The sequence below is a fragment of the Vidua chalybeata genome, chromosome 2 (genome assembly GCF_026979565.1).
Source record: "Vidua chalybeata isolate OUT-0048 chromosome 2, bVidCha1 merged haplotype, whole genome shotgun sequence".
In the NCBI taxonomy this organism is placed as follows: Eukaryota; Metazoa; Chordata; class Aves; order Passeriformes; family Viduidae; genus Vidua; species Vidua chalybeata.
In genome coordinates, this window is record NC_071531.1 from 10,337,097 (window position 1) to 10,365,025 (window position 27,929).

Sequence of the window (27,929 nt, forward strand, 5' to 3'; positions counted from 1 at the left end):
GAATTAATTGTACACATCACACATCCAGGATTTTGTCAGCAAGAATCCCCTTTCAAAATGGTTTATGAAGCCAGTCATACCCATACTAGATATTGTAACTCATAATTCTGTACAGATTTTAAAATTGTAATTAATTTGTAATTGTAATAAAAATTACAAAATCGTAATTAATTTTTCCAACCATCCATGATTACTAACAACTGTGCTGTTACGGTTTTCATGTTAGTACAAAAAGCATGAAATATTGTAACAAACCTGCTATACATATAATTATAAATCATCACTCTACAAATTTTTGGAATATTAAAAAAATTATTTTTACTTTTACACATATTTTATTTACACAACTTTTACATATTGGAATATGTATTCAGTATGTACAAAGTGATTCTTAACAAGAATAATCATGTATGTGAAATTCAGAGTAATTTTCTGCTGCAGTTCAATTACCTAATTAACCATAACTTAGAACTGTGTGTGCTCACATGCACTCTCCAAATAGATCTGTCAGTAACACTGTGCTTGTGACAGATTTGTACACAAATAGCCAAGGAAGTGAATTTTTACAGGAAGTTGTCTTTCTCTGGCAGATAAAGACAAATTCCAGGTAGTGAAAATGAACTGGGACTTGAGTCTCTACCATTCGGATTTCTCTTTTAAAAGCAGTGAGATGGATCAGTCCCTAAAGGCTACTGTAACTTCAGCTGCTAATGATTTTCTGTTATCCTTTTTTTCTAAAAAATTAGCTTAGTTTGCTTCTGTTAACCATGTTACAAAATCTCCCAAGGCATTCTTGATAACTGCTTGCAGATCATTCTCTTCAACATGAAAGATAGATGGGGAATATGTTTGAGATATATGAGTATATGTGTACACGTATATATATACATGGTTTCTCTTTTTTTTTTTTTCTCTTTTTCCTCATGGACATTCTTATACTCCTTTACAGCACATCAGCTGTATCATCTTGTTCTTTGTGTAGCAGCTCTGCTTTAAACAAAAGCAAAATTCTGACTTAAAAATTTAATACCTTTTTCATAGACCACTAATTTTAAATATTAAGAGATATATCACTTACTATTTTTAATCTTTAGAAAATTGATCTACTTATTGAAGAAGCCTAAAATGTAAATATACATAGGCACATATATTAATCTTCATTTGGTTATTTAAACAGGTTGAACACAAGAAGTGCCTTCTTGTGTAGCTCAGATGAGCTGATATTCAAACCTACTGAAAAGAAAGCTACTTCACTTGGGTGCTTAAGTATGTCCTGGCAGCTTATAACATTTCAATTACATTTTCTCCTGTTCTTTAAATGTGCAATTTCTTAAAGTCAGGGATGCGGTTTTGTGAAGATGCTGCCTCCTTTATATTCATGGGATCTAATCTTGGAATATTTAGAGACCTTTTATGGTTTTATCATCTGATATTTCTTATATTCAGATTAATAACATTGAATATCTGAATTGTCCTTGCCCTGAGTGTGTAAAACAAAGATGTAAGTAGATCTGAGTAAGGAACATGGAGTGTGAGACATTTTGCTGAAAAGTCAAATGAGGTTTGTTGAGTAATGACACAGACCCAGCCGGCTTTCCCTCCACATGATAGACTGCTGACAGGGAGGAAACATGTTCCTTATTGTGACTCATTCCAGAGACAAGACATCTACCGTTCCCTTTTGATTTATAAATATTCATTTAGTCTGCTAAATGTAAGTCATGTTTCTCAAGACCTAAAAATTCAAATTATTATTCATATGGGGGATGCTATGGAATGTACCTTTTTTTTCCCCCTCCCTCAACAAATAGCATATTATAGTGCAGAGCTCTAGGAACCCAGGGTATTTTTCTTTGGTTTTACAGGGTGGTTTTGTATGCAATTATTTCAATGCATTGCTTCCACATTTATGTAGGGACTTCGAGTCTTATATTTTACAAAATAGTAAATACAGGGTAATAACTTTAATAAGTTAAAAAAATTACAAACAATTTTGTCAGGTCAGGAAATGTAAATACTGACATGCAGAACTTTTGAGTCAATAGCACTTTGTTTCCCCTCCAACCATCAACTTCCTCAGATCTACTTCATTCAGTCTTCAAAAAAAGGATGGACATTCAATTATTATACCAAGTTACTGTAAAATTACTCCTATTGTCAATGTTATTGTTTAATTAGCATTTTGTACCATTTTATTTTGCTTATGAACAATTACTTGTTATTTATAAAAACATTGTTATTTTTTAAAATCTTGATATTATAGAGCATTAAGGATAGCCTGGGGAGACTGCAAGGTCATGTAGAAATTATTAACAACAAGAAGACACCGGCTTTGCAAAATGTTACACCAAAGGAAGCAGCAAACATACAAGAAAAGCTGACTCAACTTAATTTTGAATGGGAGAAAGTTAACAAGATGTACAGGGACCGACAGGCGTAAGTAACTTTTAAAACTTGCTCTCTCTGATGGCTTTCTTTGATATTTGACCTATTGTTGATGATTGGGGTTTTTGCTTCTTTTTGTCACAAACAATACTTTCTTCTAACTAAGAATAGAACATCTATATAGATTTGTAATTTAATTTGTGAAAGTTCTTGTAAAACTGAAAATATGAAAATACTTTGACCAGCTATCACTTGCATTGAACCATGGAACTGGTAATGATACATAAATTGCTATGATTTATGGGGTATACCATTTTTCCAGCAACTACTTAAGAGTTAACAAATAACTTTGCCTTAGATTAAAAAGTCATAGTTTCAAGCACTTATTGCATTACCACAGAAAAGTCCTTGACAATTCATCTGAGAATGAATGACATTAATCTGATAATGAAAATCATTTTATATATATCAATAGTTCCATTCATTGAAACTTCCCATTCATAGGAATTCTACAAAATTGGCTCTTCAGTCAATGCTGAAAACTTGACATTAAAAGTTTAGTTTGATATGCCATCTCAAAAGACACTAGATTGATATTTGATAGAATATCACTTTTTGCACTGCACGTTTTGAAATATCATTTATCTAAGAAAATGTTGTTTAAAGCATTATCATTATTATACAAAAAGATAGCTTTGTGTGTAAATTATTGCATTAATTATAGAATGAGACATGATTCTAAATGTGTAGTCAGTTACTGGAAGAATAATGCTTCATCTGGGTTTAGCCTGCACCGACTTTGCTCTACAATCCATCCTTGGCAACTTTTATGTTTTCTTTGTTTAGAAATATTGGTAAACAGCTGTCATTTTGCAGATTCCTAGAGACCTTATTTCCACTGTCAGCCAGTCACTAGCTTTGATTTTAGATTGCTGGAGAGAGAAGATAGTAAAGCTTAAAAAAATAATAATCAGAGAGATAAATAGTAAAAATCCAAGTCAGTAATCTTTGTGTCATTTCTGCTTTGTCTCAACATATAAAGTGTAAGAAACTGTGACAGATTTATAATCTGGTAAACCTTACAAATTCTTCTTTGCCTGTTATTTTGTTGGCTTTGTTTTTTTCAAATAGCAAGTCCTGTTCTGGTGTGGTAAGAAAATTCCTTGTAAGTCATGATGCCACTTACAAAAATGAAGGATAAGTTAGAAAAGAGGTTGAAGAAAATCTGCTCACACAGATAATAAGACCAGGAGATATTTGGTGTTGAGCTTTTCCCTAGAGACTGGCTTTGCCCTGCCTGTTACTGTTTTAGTAGACTAGTCTCTGAGAAACATTTGGAATTTCCTCATATGCATTTTCTGCCACTGGTGTGTAGAAAGGACAGCAGTTTATTTAGTTGAAAGCTTGCACTACGATCACTGACACTCAATTATTTGTTATTTTGGCTGTAGTGGTATTTAGCTAGCAGCAGAATTCTTGTGAGGTGAAACGAATTAGTGTTTGTCAAGTATTTTGAGGTCATCAGATAATGGCAGCAGAGAACTGTAAAGTGTGATTACTGTCCAGCTGGCCTTTGCCTGGGGCACGTACCCTCTCAGTGGGATGGACAGTAGCTCAAGGTGATGATAAGCATGACTGCTGATTCTTTTCAGACACCTTTCTTTTTCTTTTTCATATTTTTTGTTTAGTGTCAGCCTTAAAGAGGTTTTCTTTGAACTCTAAAGGGTCACTATAGCTTCTGCTGTTCTTTGAAGTGCATTTGGATTGCACATGAATGTGCAATGAATCCAAGGGATGAGGTGAAGGAAGACAATATGGCCTTTAGCATTTTACTTCTAGCAGTTTGTGTCTGTAAGGGGTGAAAGTATCAGTGTAACTCTGCCCTGGAGACATGGATGAAGCTGTGTTTAGGAGATATGCTACTGATGATGATGCTGAAGGACAGGTTTGGAATTATTATTGGAGCTGTCTTGCTTTCAAGGGAGCGTGTCTAAGTGAATGTGAGTATTCCATATTTGAAAGGTACCAGGAATAAATATACTGTAAATATGTTCATTTCTGAATATTGGTTTTATGAAATCAAAGTCTTGTAACAACATGGAAGTTATTGTTGTAATAAATGAAAAGTCGACTATCACCACAACAGATGGAAGAACAAAGCAACTTTCCTTCCCTCTGTAGTTACTAGCAGAGAGCTTACTCTATGTCTTATAGAAGTCATTAGAAACCTTCATGTTGCATTTTTTGTGTGAAATTGATTTCCTAGAAGTTCTGATTCATATCTAGATACTTTGTAATTAACTCTAGAGTGAGTTCCTTTTAATTAGAAATCAAAATAGATTTTCAGTTAGTTTTATAGCAGAGCCTGCACCAGTTTGACAGAAATACATTAGGAATGGTAAGCACTCAAATAGCTTTACAAATGCAGTTCTTCTACAGTTTTTGAAAACCTTATTTCACACTGTTACTTTAGCATTTTTCCTGTATTTAAATAAGAGTTCATATTGTACTTAGTGTAATATAACAGACAGTATTTCACTGGGGAAAAAAAAAACGGCAAAAATGCTGTGGTCATCCTAGAGTACCCTTCCAGTGGCTTTAGAAACCTAGGATGATGCAAATTTTTATTCTTTCACTATCACAGTTAGCCACTAATCTTCACTTATTAATTTTTTAAGTCAAGCCTGTATCTAAGCATGGTTCTTTGATAGGAGTGACTTTCTTTTCTGTTCCAATTAATTTCAGAACATGGTAACTCATTGTGTTCCCAACAGATAAATGGGAGTGATGTCATCTTACACCAAGTGGAATTTGTTTCCTTGGTTTTAGTTTTATGAGTGCAAAACAAACTCCAGAAAACAGCAGTGGCATGATTCGTTTTTTGTGAGCTAAAGACCAATTGATGATTTAATTTATAACTTCAACCTTTGCTTGATACTAAATTTTTATGTTATCTTTCCAACAGTTGTATTAAGATAATAGAAACTGAGTTTTGAAAGGTAACGTTTCAGTGCCAGTAAGAATAGCCACTCAGATGTCATAGTTTTTCCTGTCCTTGTACCAGAATTTCACAATGTCTTCCTTCTTTCCAGCAGTCTTAAATACTGTTTTTTTGCTGTATTAATCATGATTATTTAAGAACTGACACTAACACCAGGTCCCTATATACCAATTAAATGAAAACATATAGATTTTTAAATGAGAATATATAATATGAGAATATATAATTTTTGGGAAAAAAAACCACAATAAAAATAGACTTTTAAATTACTGTCTTATATAACTTTTTATCCTACAAGCATGCCACTTGTAAAAGATCGTGATTGTCTCTTCAGGATATTGTCTTCCCATGATATTTATGCCTACGTCTTGCTTCTGTAAACAAGTGCTCCCTAAAATTACAGGAGCACTGAAACTGTCAGAAATTCATTGAATCAGTGAAGTGCAATAAAGTTTTCCAGAATAGATGTTAATTTAAAATATTTCTTTAGGAATTGCAGGTGAGAATGTTAAAAAAAAAAAAAAAAAAGAAAAAAGCGAAGACACACAAGGCAGAAAAAATTAGAAAAAATACTCGAATATAATTCAAAAGCAAAATACTAAATTGCCAGGCAACTAATTTTTTCCTTTTTCATGTTTTATTTAAGAATTATCTTCCAGACTACATTACAGACTATATTAATGCCCATCTAATTTATCTCAAATCCACTAAAAATTAAATGTTGTGAGAGAATGTGGAGAAATTGATACCAGATATTTTTAGAAAGTGCTTCTTGATAATTCTGAAAAGTAGAAAAAAGTGATATGACAGCCTTTTATCAGAAAAGATAGCAAATCCATAATAATGATAATAAAAATACATTGAGGCTGTATAAAATTCACAGACAACTAGAAATTTTTAGAGTAATGAGAGTAAGCCATAAAAAATAGTTAATAAGTTTATGCTAAGAATTAGTTTCATTTTTGGATAATAGTACAACTGTCAAATTTTTCTGAATAAAAAAGTTTTAATTAAAAGTTTTTATTAAATTAGCTGTTGAATAGCTTCATAAGGGTGAAGGAAAAACATTTATTGTGCATAAAGAATTGATTCATTGTCAGAGAAACAATATTTTGTGGTAATATTTCTATGATGACATAGTAGCAGATGTCATAATCCCTTGCTGATATATTCTGTTGAGTTGAGACCTAATCCGATCCATGGATCAAGATATTAGAAAAAAGAAATAAAATACATTATTTTTTCAAATGTAAGTAACCTGCCTATGTTCTGAATTACTGCAGAACCAGCAAGCCTTGAGGACATTCCTGTCTATGGTATCTGAATCAGATCCGCTTCTGTGCTCTTCTTGCTAAGTAGCAATTATAGAGATACAATATTAAGAGATCTGCATTCAGCCCAAGTGATGTATTAAGAGTATAGTTACCTTTTAATAGTATGAGATATTTTCTTGAAGGAGTATCTGTAAGCAACTGACAAGTGCAAACCCAGATGTTAGAATACTGAAGAAATTATTTTATTGAATATAGATTTCCAGAAACATTTAGATATACCTCAAGTCTTCTTTCATAGCCTCAACCTCTTACTTCAGACTGGTCCAAGTCTCTCATTCATTCCATGCCAGTCTTGCACAGATTTCTCATTAACATTCCACTATGAAACCATGTTTAGTTCTGAATCCCTTTGTGACTGCTCATTATACAACTATTTAGTCTTGCAAAAGTCCAAACTGAAACCAAAAGACTAAAGGGACACATTTCGAGCTTTTAAGAAAATGGTTTTGTAGCCTTGAGTGCCATATCTATCTTAAGGAACATCAAAATAGAATTAATAAAGGTGATTCTTTAATTTTAATTATATATACTAGGGAGCCCTTTAGGCTATTTATGATTTCCTTCCCAGAGTTTCTCAGTTGTGGATTTCCAATCTCCATTTGAGGCACTGACAATGCTCTGTAAATGTGAAGTCATTGAAGACATGAGTCATGTGACCTACCCTTAGCTATCCAAGTTTTAATTGTTACTTATTTTACAGTACTTGCCTGTGTTCTTTCTCAATTCAATACTGCCAGGCAATCCTTTCACAGGTAACTGCTGCACTGTGTATAGTGAGTCTCTGACTCTTCAGGGAGACCAGACAAGATAAGACTAGAGACATTAGTTTTGGATAGATAAAATTAGGGGAGATTAATCTTAAACTAGAAAGTATAACAAAACAATGCAGTTTAATTTATATCTAAATGTGTTGTTATATATCTCTTTCACTAAGCCCAGTCAGCATTTCTTTGTACTTGCTTTAACTCCAACAAAGTGAATGACAAAAATGAATGTTAGCTGGCTTTGTTTCAGTACTGGGAGAAAAGCAACTAGTGGAAGGCATAGGTATTTTAAGAGAAAGTGAGAAATAGTGGCTGTTCTCTTCTGAAAAAATGTCTGCTCACATATTTCTGTTGAGGCTGTAAGTCTTGTTATTAGACTTATCCTTGGTCCAGGATTCAAGGTGAAACTGAAAACCAGAACAGATTAATTCATCCCCAATAAGAGAAGAAAATTATTTCCTTTCTAATGTTAATCTCAAAATACTTACCATGCCTTAGTTACATGCAGGGTAGGGTTTTTTTTCCTTGCTTTCTTTTGCAGTGACACAAATTGTTCATTTAGATTTTGAAAAGGGCAGCTTATAATGCTTGACTCTTACAGCCACCATTAGTTGTTAATTTATTTCCATACCCTACTTACTGTACAAAAATGCTCTTCATAGCAGTTGCTATATAATCAAATTCTTGCCACAGATTTGCCACTTGATTTGCCCCCATAATATTGCACCATCAAGTTAATGTATTGGTAAGTTTCACTGGTTACTTAATTGCTAGCAAATAAGCATAAAATAATGTATAACAAGCAGGTGTAATATAACATATAAATGTTTTATTATGGACAATCTAGATAGGGCTTTCTGTCAATATTTATAATGTAAAAAAACCCAAAATATATATAAATATTTGTATGGCCTAGTTTATAACTAAAAATATTAAATTTATAGCAAAGCTGGAAAATATTTTTACCTTATATATGGCCATTAAAATGTCTCTTTTCATGGGGCACTATATATAAGATAATCTTCTAAATGGAACTGCTATAACTGAAATCTAAAATTATTTGTTAAACTTAAATAGCAAATTTGCGGCAGGATAAGAAATAACACTGCAGCTTTTGGGAAAAGAGCTATGTTTATTAAATCACTGTCATAGTGTAATTAAAGAGTTTAAAACTGGAAAATGTTATGGGAATTGAAGGTGCCTGTATTGTAACATGAAGTGAAAATAACTAACTCAGAATTTCTTTTAATAAGTAGAGGAGATAATCTTGCATGTGTTTGTGCTGTGAAAGTGTTTCTGCTGAAAAAGAATCTTGTGTGTTTTAAAATCACCAACCCTCAAGGCTGACAATTAGCATAACTTAGCATAACTTTACTGTAAAATGCTTAGTGACAAAACTGCACCACATTCATACAGGAATTATTGTAGAGCCTTTTTCTGCTGTACAAACAAAGATTTTCACTGAAATGTCTGGGAAATGTTATGGCTTAGTCATGAATATGTGGGCTGTAGAACTATGGGAATGCAAATATGTATGAAGAGAAATGCAGGCAGAAGCAAATAGACTCTGAGCCATCTGGATATGAACTGTCTTGGGCCTTCATATCAGATACACAAAAAAATATGACATTGTGGGCAGTGTCATAAGCTATGAGACACAGCTGGAATGAAGGGTATACTTGCTTTAGGGACAGTGCTGCGTTAGTGCATCTCTGTAGCTTCACTGATAGTCCTGATTTATAGCCAACCATCTCAGAGCACAGGCAGAGCTCATTCATGCTTAGCTGCATCCATCCATGTAGATGTAGCCTAAGAGAACTGCAGGATATCCTCAGGTCCGAAACCTTATTTCCAGTGACTTCTATTACCTTCTGTAAGTGTTGACAAATAAGGTATACTTTCACTGTTGGTATTGAATCATTGCATTGTGCGGTGCCAGAATTTTTTAGGTGGATGAATATTTAGCTGGGTCATCTGTGCACTGAATGAAGGATGAGGTTGCTGGAATTGCCATTAGGTCCAATGCATATTGGAAGTACTAAGGTGAGCTCCTTTGCAGAATTCCCTTGAGGCTTTTTAAGGAATTGCCACTCTCTAGTTGCCATGGTGCAGTGTACATCTCCCTGCAAGTACCTACCGGGAAAGCATTTTTGACAGTAGAGGGAGTCTAGTCTTTTAACATCTGTAGCTAAAGTCAGAAGTTACAGTTTTCTGTTTTATACAGTTTTCATCACTGCTATTTCTCAGCTCTCAGTACATGTTGTTGCTATCATCTAATAAATATAATTTTCTTTTGCTTCCTCCAAGGCAGTTTGAAAGGAATTTTTTTCTTTTATTATATGTATTACATAAACCCCTGTGTGCCAAAGAGACAAAGATGACACACATTAAGTTTGGAGTAGAAAGCAGCAAGTTTCATGTACTAGCATAGACCTTGGTACAAATAGATTTGAGATTACAAACTTCAGCCCGGTGACCTTCAGTAATTCACTGGGGGTGGTCAGCTTTGAAATTTTATTTTCTTTATGGGCAAGTCAGTGATTGAGGTGATTTTGGTGAAAGCTAGTCAATACTTCTGGTGTGATCCAAAATGTTGCAGCTATGGAACTGACAAAAACTGTTTACTTTGTCTAGTTCTTAAAGCACTAGATACGCTGCACGTTAATAGAGTAGTTTCTGCTCCCTAAAATTTTGACACTTGAGATTAATTTAGCCTTTTATTTATATATTTTTATTTGTCTGTGGAACTGTGAGTATTGTTTTTCATAGGAAAAAGGTTTCCTTCTTAGCTTGAAGCAGAGTATTGCAGGGATGTTTTGTAAAAGTAGGCAAAACACCTGATTCCTATTTTCTGTTATTTTGGGGGGGGACTGTGGCATCCCATCCTTAACAGGATAGGAGTACCCTAGATTTATAGATGCCATTTTCAAAAAGGAGCAACAGAAGTCAGATGAACCATAAACACTTACAAAGTTTTATTACTAAATTATGCACATTATGGAAATTATATCTATTATATAATATATATTATATATACATAAAATATAAGTCTGTTATAGTATAAGTAAATGGTGGCAGATTTTGACTAAGGGGTCAGGTGAAAGAGAAGAGAGAGAGAGAAATTTAAGAGAGGGAGAGGGAGGAAAAAAGAGAAAGAGAGAGAAAGAGAGAGAAAGAGAGAGAAAGAGAGAGAAAGAGAGAGAAAGAGAGAAAGGTCTGCAGGGATCCAGCTGATGTGGCAAGCACCACCCAGGCTTTGCGGAGACCCCTGTTTAAAACTAAGTTTTCCCACCCTGGAGCTAAGTTTCTTGCTTTTATGCAAATTTGATATCATCTTCAGTTTGTTCTTCTAGACCTCTCTGAAAATAGGTCAGAGAGTTTGTGGGGATTTTAGGAGTCTTGATTGGCAAATAAAGGCTACTGGGCTGGCCTTTGGCAGCAGTCCATGCCTTCATTCCTGTACTTGCCCTGTACTGTGTTGTTCTTAGCTCCAGGAGTCAGAACAAGGACAATTGTCCCATGAAAGTACTGCCCTACCTCTGCCTGGCCCCTTCTTCAGCCACATGCTGTTCTTTCTCACAGTGTGCTCTCACCAACAATCCTTGGTTGGCTCCACGGCCATCTGGGTATTGGTGTTTGAGAAATGCTTAAACCCTTATCTTCTGGGCTTCTGCAGGGGACTGTGCCTTAGATGCATTGCAAGTAGTTCTTTCCAGTGTTATATTATTTGTTTCTTCCTGGAATATATAGTTTCCTTCTAGCTCAGACTTTCATTTTTTCATCTGATTGGTAATTTTAAGTGTCTACTTGTTTTTCTTGTAAAAGAGAGATTAATTCTTAATGTAAGGTTGAAAATTTTCTTCCAGCAGTTACACTAAAATAAAATGAGTGACAATTATTTTGCTGTTCTCCTATATCATTAAGGCTGATATCACTCAGGAAAATTGGGTTTAGTAACAACTCCATTAAGACCTTGAGGCAATTCTCTATCTATTAGAGTTACATAAGGATAACACTGTAAGACTGTATAGCCTCAATTCTAGTCAGATTATCTGATGTACTCTTTCTGTCCACAAGTCTTGTATGGCTGCAAGAAAATTAAAAGGAGGTGGCTGCTAAGATCAAAAAACAATAAAGCAAAAAATTCACATAAAATTTGCATAGAATGCGGAGCATACATATATTTTGCATCTGTGCATGCATTAGCTGGGTAGCTGGAATTGGCAACTGCCAATCAAAATGGAACTCAGGGATCCTCTGCTTGTCTTTTTGGAGTGTTAAAACAAGTAAAATGTTCTTTCTTCTCTCCAGCAACCAATTTTTCAAAATCCTATAACAGCATAATTACCTCTGAGACTTCCCTCCCAGATTTGGCTGATATTGGTTAAAAGGCTAGAAAATTTATTATTGGAAATGAATGATGGACAACATAATCATTGAAGTTTCATTTCCTTAGGTTTTATTTGCTTAGCCTGTTAGTCATAAAAAATTCACTAGAATCCTTCTTAGCAACTTATCTCTGTATGATTGCACCTTGCTGCCGTATTTTCCCTTTGTCCTGAGCTGTGTAAGATCTAGCTATGGTGACTTAGAGAGTTTTCATTTCCTTAATTAGTGTCATAGAATCACAGAATTCCAGTTGGAAGGACTGTCAGCAACTCTCCCAGTCTAACATTCTGCACAAAACATGCTCAACACTAGTAGATCAGGTTACTTTAGCCAGACAGGTCTTAAAGGCCTTCAACAGCAGAGACTGACCAACCTCTTGGCAACCTGTTCCAGAGCTTGACTGTCCTCATGGTGCTTTTTTTTTTTTTTCCTGATATCTGGTCTAAACTTCTCATTTGCTTTTATGCCTTTTGTCTTTCATCCTCACACTATGCACCCCCCTGAAGAGCCTGACTGAAGCTCTTCAATGACCTCCTCACAGAGCAAGTGCCCCAGCCCCATGACTTTGTGGTGTTGTCCTGCTGAATTCACTCCAGTTCATTAAGGTCCTGTTTTGACCAGTGCAAAACTGGACTCAGTGATCTCAATGTGGCCCAATGAGACCTGAGTGAAGAAGGGTAGTCTTTTCTCTCCATCTGCTGGCTGTAGTGCTGCCAACACAGCCCAGGATATACTTGCTTGTTTTGGCTAACAAGGCACACTGCTGGCTCATGTCCCACTTGCTGCCCACAGTACTCCAGATCCCTTTGTGCAAAGCCACTTCCCAGCCAATCAATTTCCAAACTATATTTTTGCAAGAAGTTCTTCCTTCACAGGTGCTGGACTTTGCATTTCTTGATTGATACAATGGGGCTTCTGTTGGCTCAGCCCTATCTAGCTCCCTCTGAATGGCAGCTCTGTGACTAAGCATGTTGACTTTTCCACCTCTGATTTAACCCTGATGGGGGATGGAGGGCTTTAGAACAACTCTCTTGGGGTTGTTAGCAGATGAAAAATTAGATATGAGCAGGCAACATGCACTTGCAGCCCAGAAAGCCAATGGCATCTTGGGCTCTAAAGCCTTTGCTTTCTCAGTGTCCTGGGGTGCAGCCTGGCTGGGGAAAAGACGTGTAGGGTTTGAGTTTTGTGACATAATTCTCGATTTGACCTTATCTACTTTTAGGACTTCACCTTCTTCAGTCGTCTGTAAGCACGAAGGACAGGGGGATCCTGCTGGTCCTTCTCCTTTTTTTTATGTTCCTTATATTTTTCAGATTTTCTTCAATTTTATTCTTTTAGAATTCTGATGTCATACTCATGAAGAAATAATGCTTATTTGAATGGTAGGGGGTACTTCATCTGGTGGGAAATCCTGCAAAGAAATCAGAACCTTCTGATATAAGTATTCTCCTTTTAAGATATCTAAAGTCTCCTGTATTCATCAGTAAGATTTCCTGCAGTCTCTCTCTAGAATATCCTTGATATAGGCCTCTGGAATATGTTAATAATCAGAGGTTATTGTTCTGTAGTCCTGCAGTGTCTGTCCATCTTATCTAGGAAAGGACTTGGATTTCTTGAACTTTTAAAGATTTGAAAAGTTTCAGAAAAGCAAGCATCTGCTTCTCAACAAACCAGAAACTGTGAATGTAATTTCTAACCATGCAGATTTTCAGAAGTGTCTTCTAGTCTTACACTTCATCATTTTACTCACAGTGCTTCTTTCAAACATTCAAACTCTTTATTGTCAGTTCTAGTTAATAAAATTCTAAAAGTGATATGTTTGATTTTCCCTTATCATTACTAAACAAAGAGCTTCCTTCCACCATTTTTGTTAGCTATTATTGTAAAGTGCTATGTCTGCCTGCAAAACTGTTTTTCCTGGCCATAAATTTGCCTTCCTAAGTATAAAGTGTTGCTATAGGTTGAATCCTCTGTACATTTATCTTTGTGCATGTAGTTGCATGCATGTATGAAAGTGCTTTTAGCTGCTCCATTCTAATTTTGCTCTCAGGTGTATTTGGAACCATTTTGAGAAAGGGTAAAGAAACTTAATCTTTATAAGGCTTTATGGTCCAGATTTTATTGACCGGTGCAGCACTTTATTCTGCAGAACTGGAAGTTAAGTGGTTTTAGGTAAAAACACCTATATGCATAGTTTTTGGCTGCCATAAAGCTTAGTTTTCGAAATGGTTTTGCCGAGTTATTCTCGAGACAGAGGTCTTTAGAGCACTCATCTTCCTGGGCAAAAGGAGGCCTTTAACTGATGTATCAGGCACATTATTCCTTTAGTTCAGATCAGAACTTTTGACACTGATGTTTAATACCAACCTAAGAAAGGAGTTGGCTTGTGCTATTTCCTCGCCACGAGGGGGAGAATTTTCTTTTTCCCTGTTCCTTTTTATCTTCTGCAGTGATTATAACTACTAGAACAGAATTTTTGCCTTGTGTTCTCATAATATTATTATGGGTGTGATACTCAAATATGCACAGAAATTCACATGAGAGGTAAGATCCTATGAGTTAGTCGGTATGTATCTCATGATACTCATATCTTTTGAGAAGGAAATCATATGAACTAAGAAGTGATATGGTATGTGAAATTGAATTTTCTACAAACAAAATGAGAGAATACACTGAAGGAAAAATAGGCTACCACTAGTTGTATGTTTTGTCTGTTAGCATAGTTAAGAAAAGCAAAATATAAGGAAAATGTAGCTGAGAATATTCTAAATATTCTTCAAATAGACATAAAAACAATAATTTTAGCATATATTCCCCATAGTAGAAATAAATGCCTCTGTTTCCATTTTCAGAGAAAAGAAGAAAAAAACCCAGCAATGTAAATTCACTTTCAATAGCTGTTTAGAAGCAAGCACATTTTAAAGAATTCTGATTCCTAGGATTCATATATTTAGTATTTATTCAGTAGCTTTCTCAGATTTCATCCATCATCTCAGAATTGTATGCCAAAATCTAGGTTCTTTTAATGTTTTGAACATAATAAAATTGTCACTTTGATTTTTAAAAGGGATCTCTGTAAATAGGATGCTGACAAAAATAGTAAATCTCAACTTCCAGAATCATCATTGTGTTCTAAAGCAGTAAAAGGTCAGAGCTCATTAAATCAGGAAAATTAATAGTTTAGGGATGTAGTCTGAAAAAAATGTTTAGCTATTATATTTTATTTAAAATGGTTAAAACATTTTGTTTAAATGTTTAATTTTTAATCTTTTGCAGAAATATCTATTAACACGATTCAGTGTTTAATATAGACTGCCTATGTTATTTTAGCATATAAAATGCAGTAATTGTGATTGCTTTCCCTGTAGAATTAAAAAACAATCAGTCAAATTAATTTGCAAGTTTTACTACATAACAGAATTTTCTAAAAATCATCAAGACATTTGTTGAATATTTTTGTTTTTCAATGCCAGACTCTGCCCTTTTGTAATGTTGTGCATATTATATCTTCTTTAATGATAGACATTCTGCAATTAAAGCTTGAATTTGTGGTATTGTAGGGCCACTCAAGACACACTGCTTTCCCCAGATCCATGAGATTCTCTCCTGACTACTCTCTGGCAAAACCTTTGGAAGTGTTTTCTGGCTGTGCACAAGATACTTCTACTCAGATATCATATGGTTAATGATGACATGCAAAGAAATCATAAGCAATAATAGAAGCTGTCTTATGTATTAAATAGTTCCTATCCTATTAAATAGTTCCTTATCTTGTCCTATTTATTTTCCTCTTATTTACTTTCCTTAACAAATCTGGCTAAATCAACTCAAAACATCCTAAAAATTATATTATTGTCAGTTCATAAATAAGACAGGAAGATCTGTGATATTCAGCTGCTTTTTAAAGGTTAGATACAAATATTCTAATTTGCCAAGAAGTGAACCTTAAATTCCATCCTAACGCTCTACCCACAAGAACATTTCCCTCAAGTGCCACCTTTATGGACATAAGAAGGGACTGAAGTGAGAAGCTGTGACAGATGTTAGAAACAGCAAAGTGTTTGGAAAATATTTGCCCTTTTTTGTGTGATTTTTTTTCTTGTTTTTTCTCCTTTTATTCCTTCCCTGCTCTCCCCTGAGCACTGCACCCGTGGGGCTGGAGTGGCCTGGTGGCTTTGCCATGTTCCCAGTGATGTGCAGGACTGGCTAACAGGAAAAGTGCTTTTTCCATCTTTCCAACATATTTTTTCCTGCCTATCAGGACACAAAATGCCCTCTGACTAGCTGGAAACCAAGATGAAACGTAAATCTGGGGAATCTCTGAGTTGTTCTTTTCCACTCAGGTTCACAGGCCCTCATGTAACACAAAAATGTGGTACAGGCACCTACTGTTCCATGAATCTTTTTCTCTGGACTTTTTAAGGCTCTTCCATAATTAGTGACTTATTTCTATTAACCCCTCTGATTTCAGTGTGGAAATGGTGGGATTAAGATTTTACCGCTAAGGCTTTTATATAATAGAAAAATTATTTCTGGCTTTCCTAAACAGATGAAAGACTGGCTAGCATCTTAAAATGAATATTAATTTTAAAAGCAACTATGCTAATAAAATCCAATCCAATCAATAATGTAATCAAGGAAGAAAATGAAATTAAAAACCATAAGGGTCCAATACACCCCACATTCAAATACTTTAATTATGATTGCTTTAAGCATTTTTCTTTTTGTTTTCCCTTTTTCACTACACACAACTACGTACCTTGTCTGTATGTATAGTATTTCACAATGTGGTAGATCAGTGAAAAATCAGAACGCATAGAACTTCTTAACAGAATAATGCTGCATTTTCATATTGTCAGGGTGATTAATGACAACCACTGTAGTTTGCCAGTAAAGGAAAAGGAGAAAATGTTGCTGCCTTTCTGAACTGATACTCTTTAGCAGACACTATGGGAGTCTGCAAGCCCAGAAATAAATTCCTCTAATAACCATGAGTGTCTTTGTCCCTGCAGGGCACTAAACAGACCAACAATTCTCTTTGCTATCTTTCAATCCTCTGGCACAACAGCAATGACAGTTCAACTGCATTTGCTTTCTCCCATTTGGATGCACAATCCTTTGGTCAGTTCCCCAAGTCTTTCTGCATCTTCCACACCCTGTAGCAGGATAGAGTTTATTTCCAAGGTGTCTGCATAGGAAACACTCATGAAACATGGTGATCCTAGCAAACACGGAGCTGTTCACGATTGTGGTTTTAGCATAATTTTTCCAATCAGTTCTGAAAGGGCAGCTACATTTGTAAACAATACCTGTGTACTCTGTCCCACTGTAAAAATGAGAGGGCAGTTATCCACATGAGACAAAGAGAAGGGCATCTGTAGTTTGATGGCACGTAAGTACCAGGCTTCTGTAACAAGCTGTCTTCTGCTTCCTAAAGCTGACTCTCTTACGGCACTGTAAGTCAGAATAAGCTCCACTGCTTTCAATGGATTTGCACTACTATAGGAAAGGAAAAAGTAGAAAAAGACCACTAGAACTCATGACTCCTGAAAGAGATAGAAATAATTTTGCAACAAGGTTTTGTTTCAGCTCATGGTCCATGGAGCAATAGTGCACAAATATACAATCATATATGAAAACATTTATTGAAAGAGACTTAGCGGTCAGCTTTGAGTCTCCAAGTCAGTTCCCACCTGGATTTGCTGTTTTCATTACACCTCTTTTTCAGACTTGTCATCTAATGCTATAGTTGATAGTAGCAGAAGTTACAGATGCTTAGTTTTTGAAATCAAGTCCATGACATTCAGTGCAGGCAAGATGTAGCATCTCTCCTGGTGAAAGAAAGTAGGACCAAATCACAGCTGTTATCTTATTTCTTCACCACCTCAGTTTATTTCAGTAAGTGTTGCTGTCAACTCAATAGTCTAGTCATGATCCTCCAAAGTATCCTCTAAAGGATTAGTATTCCTCTAAAGCAGGGAAGATTGTGACATCGTAAAATAGTATGGAAGATCTGACAGCTGCAGAAGCTGAGTTGGGTAGCATCACAGACGTCCTGGCTCTGGTACAGTGGAAGCCACGGGAGAGATAAACTCAAGACAAGAACAAGAATTGAAGATACCACTCTGGCCACTCTGAGTGCTCTGATGAGAGAGGATGCAACAAGGACATCACTGGTGCAAGGGAATGTAACAGGGACTTGATAACTGAAAAGATTGTGTTGCTAAGGGAACAGGCGCAAAGGGGTCTGAGTGGAACATTTTGCATGGAAGTTAGAGAACTATAAATACTGGTGAGTAGTGTAATAAACTGGCTGTGCTTGCATAGCATGGTCTGTGCAAATCACTGCAAATAGAAAGGCAGAACATATAGCATTGAGAGGAGCTGCTAGAAATATTGAAGCAGTAATGTAGAACATGCTTCCTATGATCTGAACATTGCAGAACATGTTAAAACAGAGCAGAAAAGATAAATCAGCATTTATAGTCATTCAGGGATACCTCAGTGAATTGCCTTTGAGCTCTCTGTGTACTTAGAAGGAAAGTAGGCAAGACTGAAGCTAAGAATGGAATTCTTGATTCAGTTTGCTTTTTGTGCTGGCATAACTGGGAGCTCTGGGAGTGTGCTATCTGTAGCCTCTACACTCTTGAAGATTCTGATAGAGACAGAGGAAAAGCACACTTTTTGTGAAGACTGCCCCACAGTGGAATTCTAAGCTGTGTAAGCTTCTACAGTCTTGAATATGATATGTCCATGAATAGAGCAGGAGAAGGTTGTATTAGAAAGAAAATAAAAAGTACGTATCATTATCTAAGGTTTTTATATTTTATAAATTTCCAACTTTGATTAACGTGCATAGAGTAGTTATTCTCTACCCTAACTCTGAATTGTCTGGTCACGAAACAGTAAATTACAGAGCAGAAGTTTAAAAAACCCCACATTAACTCTCTAAAATTTGCCCTCTCTCTTCTATTTGTAAATTCAAAACAACAGTACTCTCTTTCACAAGGCAGCCAGACAGCTAAGCTCACTCTGTTTCTCCATTTTAATTTTCTTTTTCTTTTTTTTTTTTTTTTTTTTTTAATACTTTCATTGTTATCACCTATGCAAATCCTGGGATGCAATCAGGGTTTCTTACCAGTTGGGCTAAATGACAGCTTAAATAAAGGTTGCTTGCTTAGCACTTTCCAAGGGTGCCAGGCTAAGATGCTCCAGATTCCTTATCTGTTTACAGAGAAGGAATAGCAATAAGTAATGGGCATAACTTCTTTACAAGTTTTTTACATTTTACTAAAAAATTTACCAAATTTTACATATTTGATATTTCTAAAACTGCCCAGCAGAATTCTTTCTGCTGCTGTCAGCAGTGTTTGTAAAGGAGACTTTCTGTTCAAATTCAGCAAATCATCTAGTGAGCTAAACCTCACCTCCAGGTTAATGACTGCTCAACCTAGCCCTATGTTTGCTAAAGGAGAGAGGGACGAGGTGCAACTTCACATTCTTCAAACAAGTGGATGAGAATGAGGACCTAGTGATAGTTTTCAGACTCCTGAAATCACAGCCATGATATGGAGCAGAGTGGCCTAGCCAACCTTACACTTGGCATTCAGGAGCTCTTCATGCCCTACAACAGAAAACTATTGATCTCTTGTTTTTTATTTGTGAAATTATTAGTGCCATGATTTGATAGTGATATCCTTTTGGGTTTATGGACTTACGACATAAGGGATTGACTAATCCCCTAAGTAGTCATCAGAGGTTGACTAACACTGTACATTCCTGTGGACTACATGCTCAGTGGTGTTTATGATGACAGTAGTAGAATCATAGAATATTGATGCCACCTCCTGACCCTGTGCTAGATACACCAAGAATCACAAGAGCATTGTCCAAATGCTTCTTGAACCCTGTCAGTCTTGGTGCTGTGGCCAGTTTCCCTGGGGAGCCTGCTGCAATGGTCAGCCGCCCTCTGGGTAAAAAACCTTTTCCTGATATCCAACCTAAACAACTTTCCCAAATCTTCATCTGCTACCCAGTTACAAACCTCTGGTCTAGCTGACTTCCTGGTAAATGGTGGACGCTATGGCCATCAGCTACTGCAGATGGCTTATTTTTTGTGTAAGAAAAGGTGTAAGGCTGTGCAGTGCATGTACACCCTGGAAGGGACCCAGCACCCAGCCAGGACAGCCTTGTCAGTGCTAAACAGGTTTAATCTTGCACTCCAGCAGCACAAATTTTTTACACTTAGGCTTGGCATAGTACTGTTTGAGTAAAGAAAGATAGATTTCTACCCCAGAGTGGCACACAGATTCTCAGTAGGAAGTCTGAATTTTAGTCCTGGCTTTTACTGCGTCACTGGTTTTCCCACTTAGCAGTAGAAAGCAGAAGAAATCTTGGCTACAGTGATGTGATAATCCTTGAATTTGAACATTTTCCTTAGTCAGCATTTTTGTATTTGAAGTATCCTTTCAAATGTAAATTATGCATTGAAGTCATAAGTGTGTACCAGGCAGAGTGAAAAGTTGAAATAAAGCCTTTATATACATATATATATACAGACAAGTATAGATTTATGTGCATTGCACATACACAGTTAAACTTCTCTATGGATGTGGCTGTTAAATTGCTATTTAAAAAAAAAGCTTTTAAAGTTACATAGAAGATAAAAAGAAGATTTTACTTCTGACAATGAAGAATTTAACAATTAGGATTAAATATAATTTCAAGGGATTCTCATTTTAATGCCCTTGATATTATAAGTAATACAAATGGTGTGTTGTGTGTGATTTCCACTAATGTGCAGCTCCTGCTGTCATCCAGTTTTCTACTGAGACATATTTATAGTAAGTAGAATAAATTAATTACAGAACCTTGTAATACAAGGATGTAATTCCATGTAGTAAAAACCCCTGAAGTGGAACCTTCAGATGTTTGCTATGTAAGGGAAGCAAAGCATAGGTAAGTAGACTTTGCTGGTGTGTCAAAGCTTTTATATAGGCGTAATGTCCAAAAATAAGAAAGATTGTTTTATTCTTCAACAGCTTATTTTACTGGGCTTTTTTTTTTTTTTTTTTTTTTTTTTTTTGCTAGCACATAAAGGAGTAGGATTCCTTCTACCTTTCATCTCCTTTTTCTTTTGTGTGCATATGTCTCCAAATGAGCAACATGTTTTCTTCCACGCTAATTTCAAGAAATTTAAACACCTGCTTGGCTGTTTTTTCATGTAGGGTCCTAAGTTTTGAATTTTAAACACATTTTTAAAAAATCTCAATCTACTTATTTGACCTTGTACTATTAAAGGAACAAAAGTAGGGTTTCTCTAAAAAATATAAGGAAGATCTTGGTGTGAGTGAAGTATTTTTATCTGTGTTTACAGAGCACGATGTGCTTAGTCAGCTATTTCTTTCTTCTACAGTTAAGTACCAATTTCATAATATTTTCAGTTCATTCTGTATTGCAGAAGCCCTGTCAGGATCAGTATGGTTCTTAACCAGTGCTGAAATGTTCTTGTGATAGTCACCAGATTCACTTGGGACTGAACAAGACATAATCAGGGCCCAGAGAACGAAAAAAATACCTTACCACAGCTTGATCAAAAACAACTGCTCTTCCCTAGTTAAACAACTTAGCATGTCTTTTCCCACAGCAATTTGGGAGAAATTACTTGACTGAGAATGCTGTATTGATCCCCAGGAGCTGGCATAGAACTGAGAGCCTTTTTTAAACAACTCTAGGGGTTTTCTTCTTGGAGAAATCAAGCTGGCTGTCATTTTGTAAATGGAACTGTGTGGCCCTCCTGCTTTCAGAAAGGGGAAGTTGCTTAAGCTTAAAGAGCTTCTTTGCTGTCATTACTTTATCCTTCAGGGACTATTGCTTTGTGTTTCCTAGTTACAGGAGGAAGAGGATAAAGTGTCTGTGGAGAACCAATTGCAGAAGCATCCATTGCAGTTAGCTTGTTACCCTGGCAAGCAAGGAGGGATTTCAAGGCTTTCTTTAGTGCTGGAGACAAAGCACTGGGAGTCTAAAGATCTTTTTGTTGAAATTTGAGTCAGTACTTTTTTCTACTGATAAAAAAAAAAAAAAAAAGTTTGTACCCTGGAACTGCAGTTCTGCAAATTATAAGCAAAATGTAATGATAATTTGAAATTATTGTTTTTTTGTCCAAGCAGTGTTAGAAACAGTAATGATTCTTTGCAGCCGTGGTAGGTCATGGGCCATGACTAGGATTGTAGTGTCAGGTTTGTCTTCCAGGAACACACTGCCATTTCCTTTTGGTTCCTGTCTAAACTGCCATTTCTCTCTAACTTGTGTATTTGGCAAGCAGATCTCTATTAGATCTGAAGAGCTGGAGAAAAAATGTGTTGCTAGGCTGGGAAACCCTGAGATGCCAGCCACAAGGTAAGGTGGGAAATGTGATTAATACAGGGAATTGAAGCCTCTTCAGTCCCTGTTGTAAATCTGCACTTCTTCATTGTACCTCATTTTGTCCCATGAAAACTGATTTGTTCATTGTGCTAAATATTAATAGTCATAGAAGACACGCTTCCTTCTAACAAAGAGGATCAGTATTAAAAGAAAAAAAAAAAAATCTTATTCCAGCACAAACCTTTCCCTGCCCCTTTTTCTCTTATGTGTTGTTCACAGTCTTCCTTCAGATTATTTCCTGCTTCAATTTTCTTTTTGTAAATTTAATGAAACAGTAAATGTTGCCACTGTCCAAACTGTATCTATTTATTTTGATTTGAGGAAAAGTGAAAACCTGCTTGAAAGATTTATTTCCAAATTCCAAACTCCTTGATTTTATGGGCAAACATCTGCATTAAATTCAACATAAGCCTGTGTTATGTAACAATTAAAACTCTCATTGTGTATTCTGAACAATTTTCCTAGAAAGAGTTCTCAGGGGGTTTTTATGACACAAAAAATTCTGTAGTTCCCAAAGGCTGCAGTTGCAGAAAGAAATAGGCCAAATGTACAAAATTCAAAAATTTTCCTGGACTTAATGTCTCATGGTGCCTGATTAATGTTTTTGTATGACACAATGGGGTGATAAAGACCCTGAAACTCTTATTGCTGTAAACATGCCTATAAAGTCATGATGTGCCAGTTAACATGACTGTGTGCATGTTTAAAAGATGGGCAGCTCTATCATGCTGCCCGGCTCTTTATGCTAACAAAGCACCCAAGGCTCTCTTCTGTGATATAATACTGAAAAGATTTATAGTTGTGAATTTTCATACTGAAGTGGGTCTCTCTAAAATATCAAAATATGAATTACTTTGTGAAAAATTCACTTTGTGAAATACGCAACATGAATATTCTGCAGAGATTTGTGCATCACTTTTCTTTGGTTAGTTTATCTACAGAGAAGTAAAATATACCTTATTAAATAGTTAGGTCACAGTAGCAGTGGCAAAGTATAGACATTTTAATCAAGTCTGTTTTAATATACCTGACAGTTCAATTAACAGGTATTAACTAAAAATATCTTAGCTGGGACACTTGATAACTTAAAGTTAATTGTAACTGCTTTGAAATCTCATCTTTTTCTCTTCATAATTTCTTATGCCTGAAATCTCACTATAGTTCTTTAGGATCAAAATTGCACATTGTTCTTCAAGAAAGTAAAAGTTAATGTACTCGAATCAGAGGAGAATGGAGCATGTTAATTATATTATGAAACAGATCTCTAATATCTCAATATAGACTTTAAATGTGAGTAAACAAACTTATTGTTATTACTAATTTAAAGACTGAATACACATATGAACACACATATATTCTACTAATTACTTTCTTTACTGAGAGTGAATAAAGATTGTTATACTGAACATGTCAGTTTTAAATAAAGCTTATTTTTAAGTTCCATTTCAGAGCTTTTATTCTGTGAATAATTCTTACTGTCCAGTGGGACTGACATATATACTATATGAAAGATCAGAGCCTCATAATATGTGAGCTTCTTTTCTCTGATAAGCAGGCTATGTCTGTTCAGCTTCTATTGATTCTTGCTGTATTGCTGTATCCCCAAAGGCTAGGTTTCGAGTTGGCTTCTGTGTTCTAAAACAAAAGAAAAGGTGTTTGAGGTAGGAGATAACTGAAGACAGAAACTGCATTAAACTTACCTGTTACAGTCTTAATCTGCTTAACCTTAGGATCTGTTTCAATTATATTCTGGTTTTTTCCTCCTGACTACTGAGGAATAGGATGTGCAATGCAGATTCTCCACTGCCCAGAAAGATTTCTGAAGGCCTTTGCAGTGGTAGCTGACCATCTAACATTGTACAAAGCTGGCCTTTAGCATCATCTCAGCAACAATTTCTTTGAATTTATAGCTTGCTTGCATATATATTTTACGTTGTGACTATTTCACATATATTTTACTTTTTGAAAAGACAGGATGATGTGGTTGGGATTCTTCACTGGACCCAGAATCACAGTCTTGAGTTGAAAAGGACCCACATTGAGTCCAGCTCCTGGCCCTGCACAGGGCAGTTCTGGAGTCACACCCTGTGCCTGGGAGTTGTGCAAACACTTCTTGAGCTCTGTCAGGCTGGTGCTGTGACCACCGCCCTGAGGAGCCTGTTCCACTGCCCAACCACCTTCAGGGTGAAAAACCTTTTCCTAATAACCACCCTAAACCTCCCCTGTACTGGACAGCCACAGTTTATGCTTCTGAGAGTTACCTCCAGGACTCATAATTGTTTTCTGGAAGTTATTCCATCCAGTCATTAGAAACTTTCCTAACTGAGTTGGATCAAGCAGTAGAATATGATTTCTTCACTACTGCATATATCTATTAGAGATAATAACCTTCTGAGTTATTATACCCTTGTAGGCATCTGTACATTGTTTAAATTCTCGGTATTACAATCATATGAATTTGCCAAAATGTCTTTTGCTATTTATTCATGAACTAAGAAATTCTATAATGATAAATTTTACTTTAAAGTGTTGAAGGTCTTTTGTTATTCACAAGACTAATATATGTATAATATCCTGAACGTTTTTTGTAAATTATTGTGTATAATTAGGATATATATATATGGATAATATATATTTGTATATATACAGATTGATATATATAAAATCCCTCATAAACATGCCACTTACTTTTCTTTAGGTTTTAGGTGCTAGTAGTGCATTCAGCTCCTTTTCTAGAAAATGCATTGTCTTTCCTGTTTATCCTGGACATTGCAAATAGTTTTTTTCATTACAGTAAATCATCATTCACGTAAGTCAAAAGTAAAAAGCAAGCTTTCAAATGCCACTACTGTGAAAATACTTATTAATTCTAATGACACCAGAAAATATACTTTCTGAGTATAGTATAGATTTTTGTTTGTTTTCTATTCTACTACAGTTGTCAGAATTATTTAAGATATTTTTGTTAAACACAGAAAAGTTACTGTAAGGTATTTAATCTAAACAGGTTCTTTATTACTTACAAATATTTTATCCTTGATAGCAGTGTGATGAATGCTCTCCTCTATCAATACAGTTTTCTCTGCTTTTCCATTCCTTTAAGTCCTGTAAGTCATCAACATTTTAGTTTCAGAAAAAAACAGTTGTTTACTATATGCCACTCTTACAATAAGATCTAGTGACTGTTATTTGGACTTACATTTCTTGTCTCAAATGAATTTTCCAAATTAAAGGTAAAAGGGGTTTTAAATGATATTTTATTGTAAACTTAAAAAAAACCAAACAAACAACAATCACTTATTAGAAATCTTTTAACTGACTGAAAAGCTGTAAGAGATTAAAAAAAAAAAACTTAGTGCCAATACAGGCATCAGTACTTTAAGAAGATAATGCTAAGTGCTCTGTTATTACTATGATTTTCAGTGAAATAAGGACATCTAATTTTCCAGTATATATATTTCTGTACACATCTACCACACCTTAAACAGGATAAATAGCATCTTTCAGGCTCAGGGAGCCAACAGCCAGCATTAACTGGTATCATCAGTTTTCTGTTATTCTTCCTGCTCTAAAGCCACTATTGTAGGGGGATTTCAAGATAGGAAGTGGAACCATAAAATTGAACAGAGGAATTTTGGAGGATAAAACATGTTATTACAGATTGAACTAAGAACTCTACAGTTGGAAAACATGGGATTTAAGCACTTCATAGTAATTACAGGGGACTACTGAGGGGACAGCCTGTAATATATACTTTGCATTACACATACTTATGCTCTATGCCACAAACTCACTGACATTATTTTTTTATTTATGAATTATGATGGTAATTTGAAGATTTTCTGAGAACTGATTTTCCCCAATTGGATATGATTTTCCAGCTCTCTATAAATCTGGGTCTTGTACCTGTCTCTGTGTCCAGCCTGTGGAAGCTATCATTGAGCCTGATCTGAACTGCAGCAGAACCTGGAAACCAGAATGGGCTGCTGTATTTCACTGCTCTTCACTTTGAATCTGTCCATGAGTATTTCATTTGGGTTGGGATCATCAGCTCTCTGTGCTCTTTGTCTCACACCAAAGAGTGCTCTGGATTTAGCTCAGATGGAACCCAGGTGGAAGAGGCTTTCTCCAGGAGCCTGTCCACTGTGCTCCAGCAGTTAATGGACACTTGGTCAGTGGGATGGGTGTAGCTGGGCAGTCCAGGCAGTCTAACATCCCTTAGTAGAACATGTGTTGCGGCGCTGGTTTTTTGCTCTCCCCGACTGCACGCAGCTCTTGGGAGCCCGGCTGTGGCGTAGCTTCCACGTGCTGCCGGGGTTTGCTGCCGCGGGTTCCCGGACACGGCTCCGTGTCTCGGGCGCGTGGGCCGGCCAGTCTCTGTTACTGCGCGCTAGGGACCCGGCAAAGAAGGAATTTGTCCATTTACTCCGTGCTTGGCAGGAACGGTTTATTGGTCACGTGGCGCAGTTCGATGGAAAGACGCGACCGCTCCCGGCACTCGCATGGGAGCAAATGGCGCCTGACTGCCGGCGGGATAGGGCTTTATAGAGGGGTGGGGCGAGAGGATCCACGGCCTGCCGGCCAATAGGGGCGGCTGCCGTGGCGGTGACGTCAGCAACAGCGACCAACCAGAGAACCCCGCAGGGGCGGGCACCGAGCCAGAGCGGGCTGAGCGGGACCGTGTGGCTCGGGGCGGCCAGCACGGGGTTTCCCGGGGCCGGACGGCAGGGTGCTTACAGGAGCGGCAGAGGGGTAAGAGCCGGCAGCAGGCAACATGGGGCCAGAAACCGCGGGGGGGAACAACGCGGGGGAACCGCGGGATTACAGCACTTGGCTTATTTTAACATAAATTAAAAACCCTCATCTAAACCCAAACTCCGGGATGCAACAATGTGTCCTCTGTGCTGGCTGCCCCATCTTCCAGCCACCACCCTGTAGTCACAGGAGCTGGGACATTTGAGGACAGTGGAAATACTTGCTCAGTGTGTGGTGTAAACAGCAGCACACAGGCCATTTGAGGCTTCCAACTCTGGAGAGCTCCAGGAGGGATATCTGAGAGTGTCAAGACACAGCAAGGTTGGGGTAAGAGGCTGCAAGCAGGGACCTCTCCCAAAGTTCCCACAATACCTGAAAGAGGAGAGCAAAGCTGGCTCTGGCTGCAGTGAGAAAGGTGTGCTGTGGATAGACTTGCAGAGTAGCCCAGGTCAAGGTGTGAGTTTCAAACTGGCCCTGACGCCCTGAGCAGAAGCCCCAGGTGAGGTTTCTCACAGTCATTTCTCCCTAAAGGCCAATAACAGCTCATGCTGCTATGCCACATCAGAGCTGGCCTTAAGCAGGTCAGAGCCCCTGGGCTGGGGAAAGGAGGAGAACATCACCCTGACAGGCAGAAGTTAATGTCATTTGTCACTCATATTTAATTTCATCAGCTGGATACAGCCATAGGGTGGGTAATACTACAGTTGCAGTATCCTGGCTGGAAGTGTGTGGCACTGTCACCTTTTGAGGATGAAATGTATATAATACCCTTCACATGCAGGCAGAAATGCTGGTTTGGATTTCCATAAAACTGAGTCACTGTTTGTTTCATGTAATTTTTTTTTTGATTTGGGGTTTCCTTATCATGCTTTTGGT

At 36.7% G+C, this 27,929-nt stretch overlaps 1 protein-coding gene and 1 long non-coding RNA gene across 3 annotated transcripts in view; one reads left to right on the forward strand and one right to left on the reverse strand.

Annotated features, from left to right (window-relative positions):
- Positions 1–2,338: 2,338 nt before the first annotated feature.
- DMD (dystrophin) overlaps positions 2,339–27,929 on the forward strand; it is a 567,421-nt gene continuing 541,830 nt past the window's right edge. The window contains exon 1 of one of the 2 annotated variants that reach the window (XM_053931535.1): positions 2,339–2,436. In XM_053931535.1, the coding sequence (XP_053787510.1) occupies positions 2,417–2,436 (20 nt within the window). In that variant the 5' untranslated portion in view covers positions 2,339–2,416. Of the gene's footprint in view, positions 2,437–26,855; positions 27,051–27,929 lie in introns of those variants that run through there. The other variant, XM_053931545.1, reaches the window with a different exon arrangement.
- LOC128781740 (uncharacterized) lies at positions 23,731–26,861 on the reverse strand. The gene is made up of 3 exons (XR_008428481.1): positions 26,205–26,861; positions 25,322–25,403; positions 23,731–23,933 (listed from the first exon to the last, which is right to left on the reverse strand). It is a non-coding gene; the product is annotated as an uncharacterized LOC128781740 (long non-coding RNA).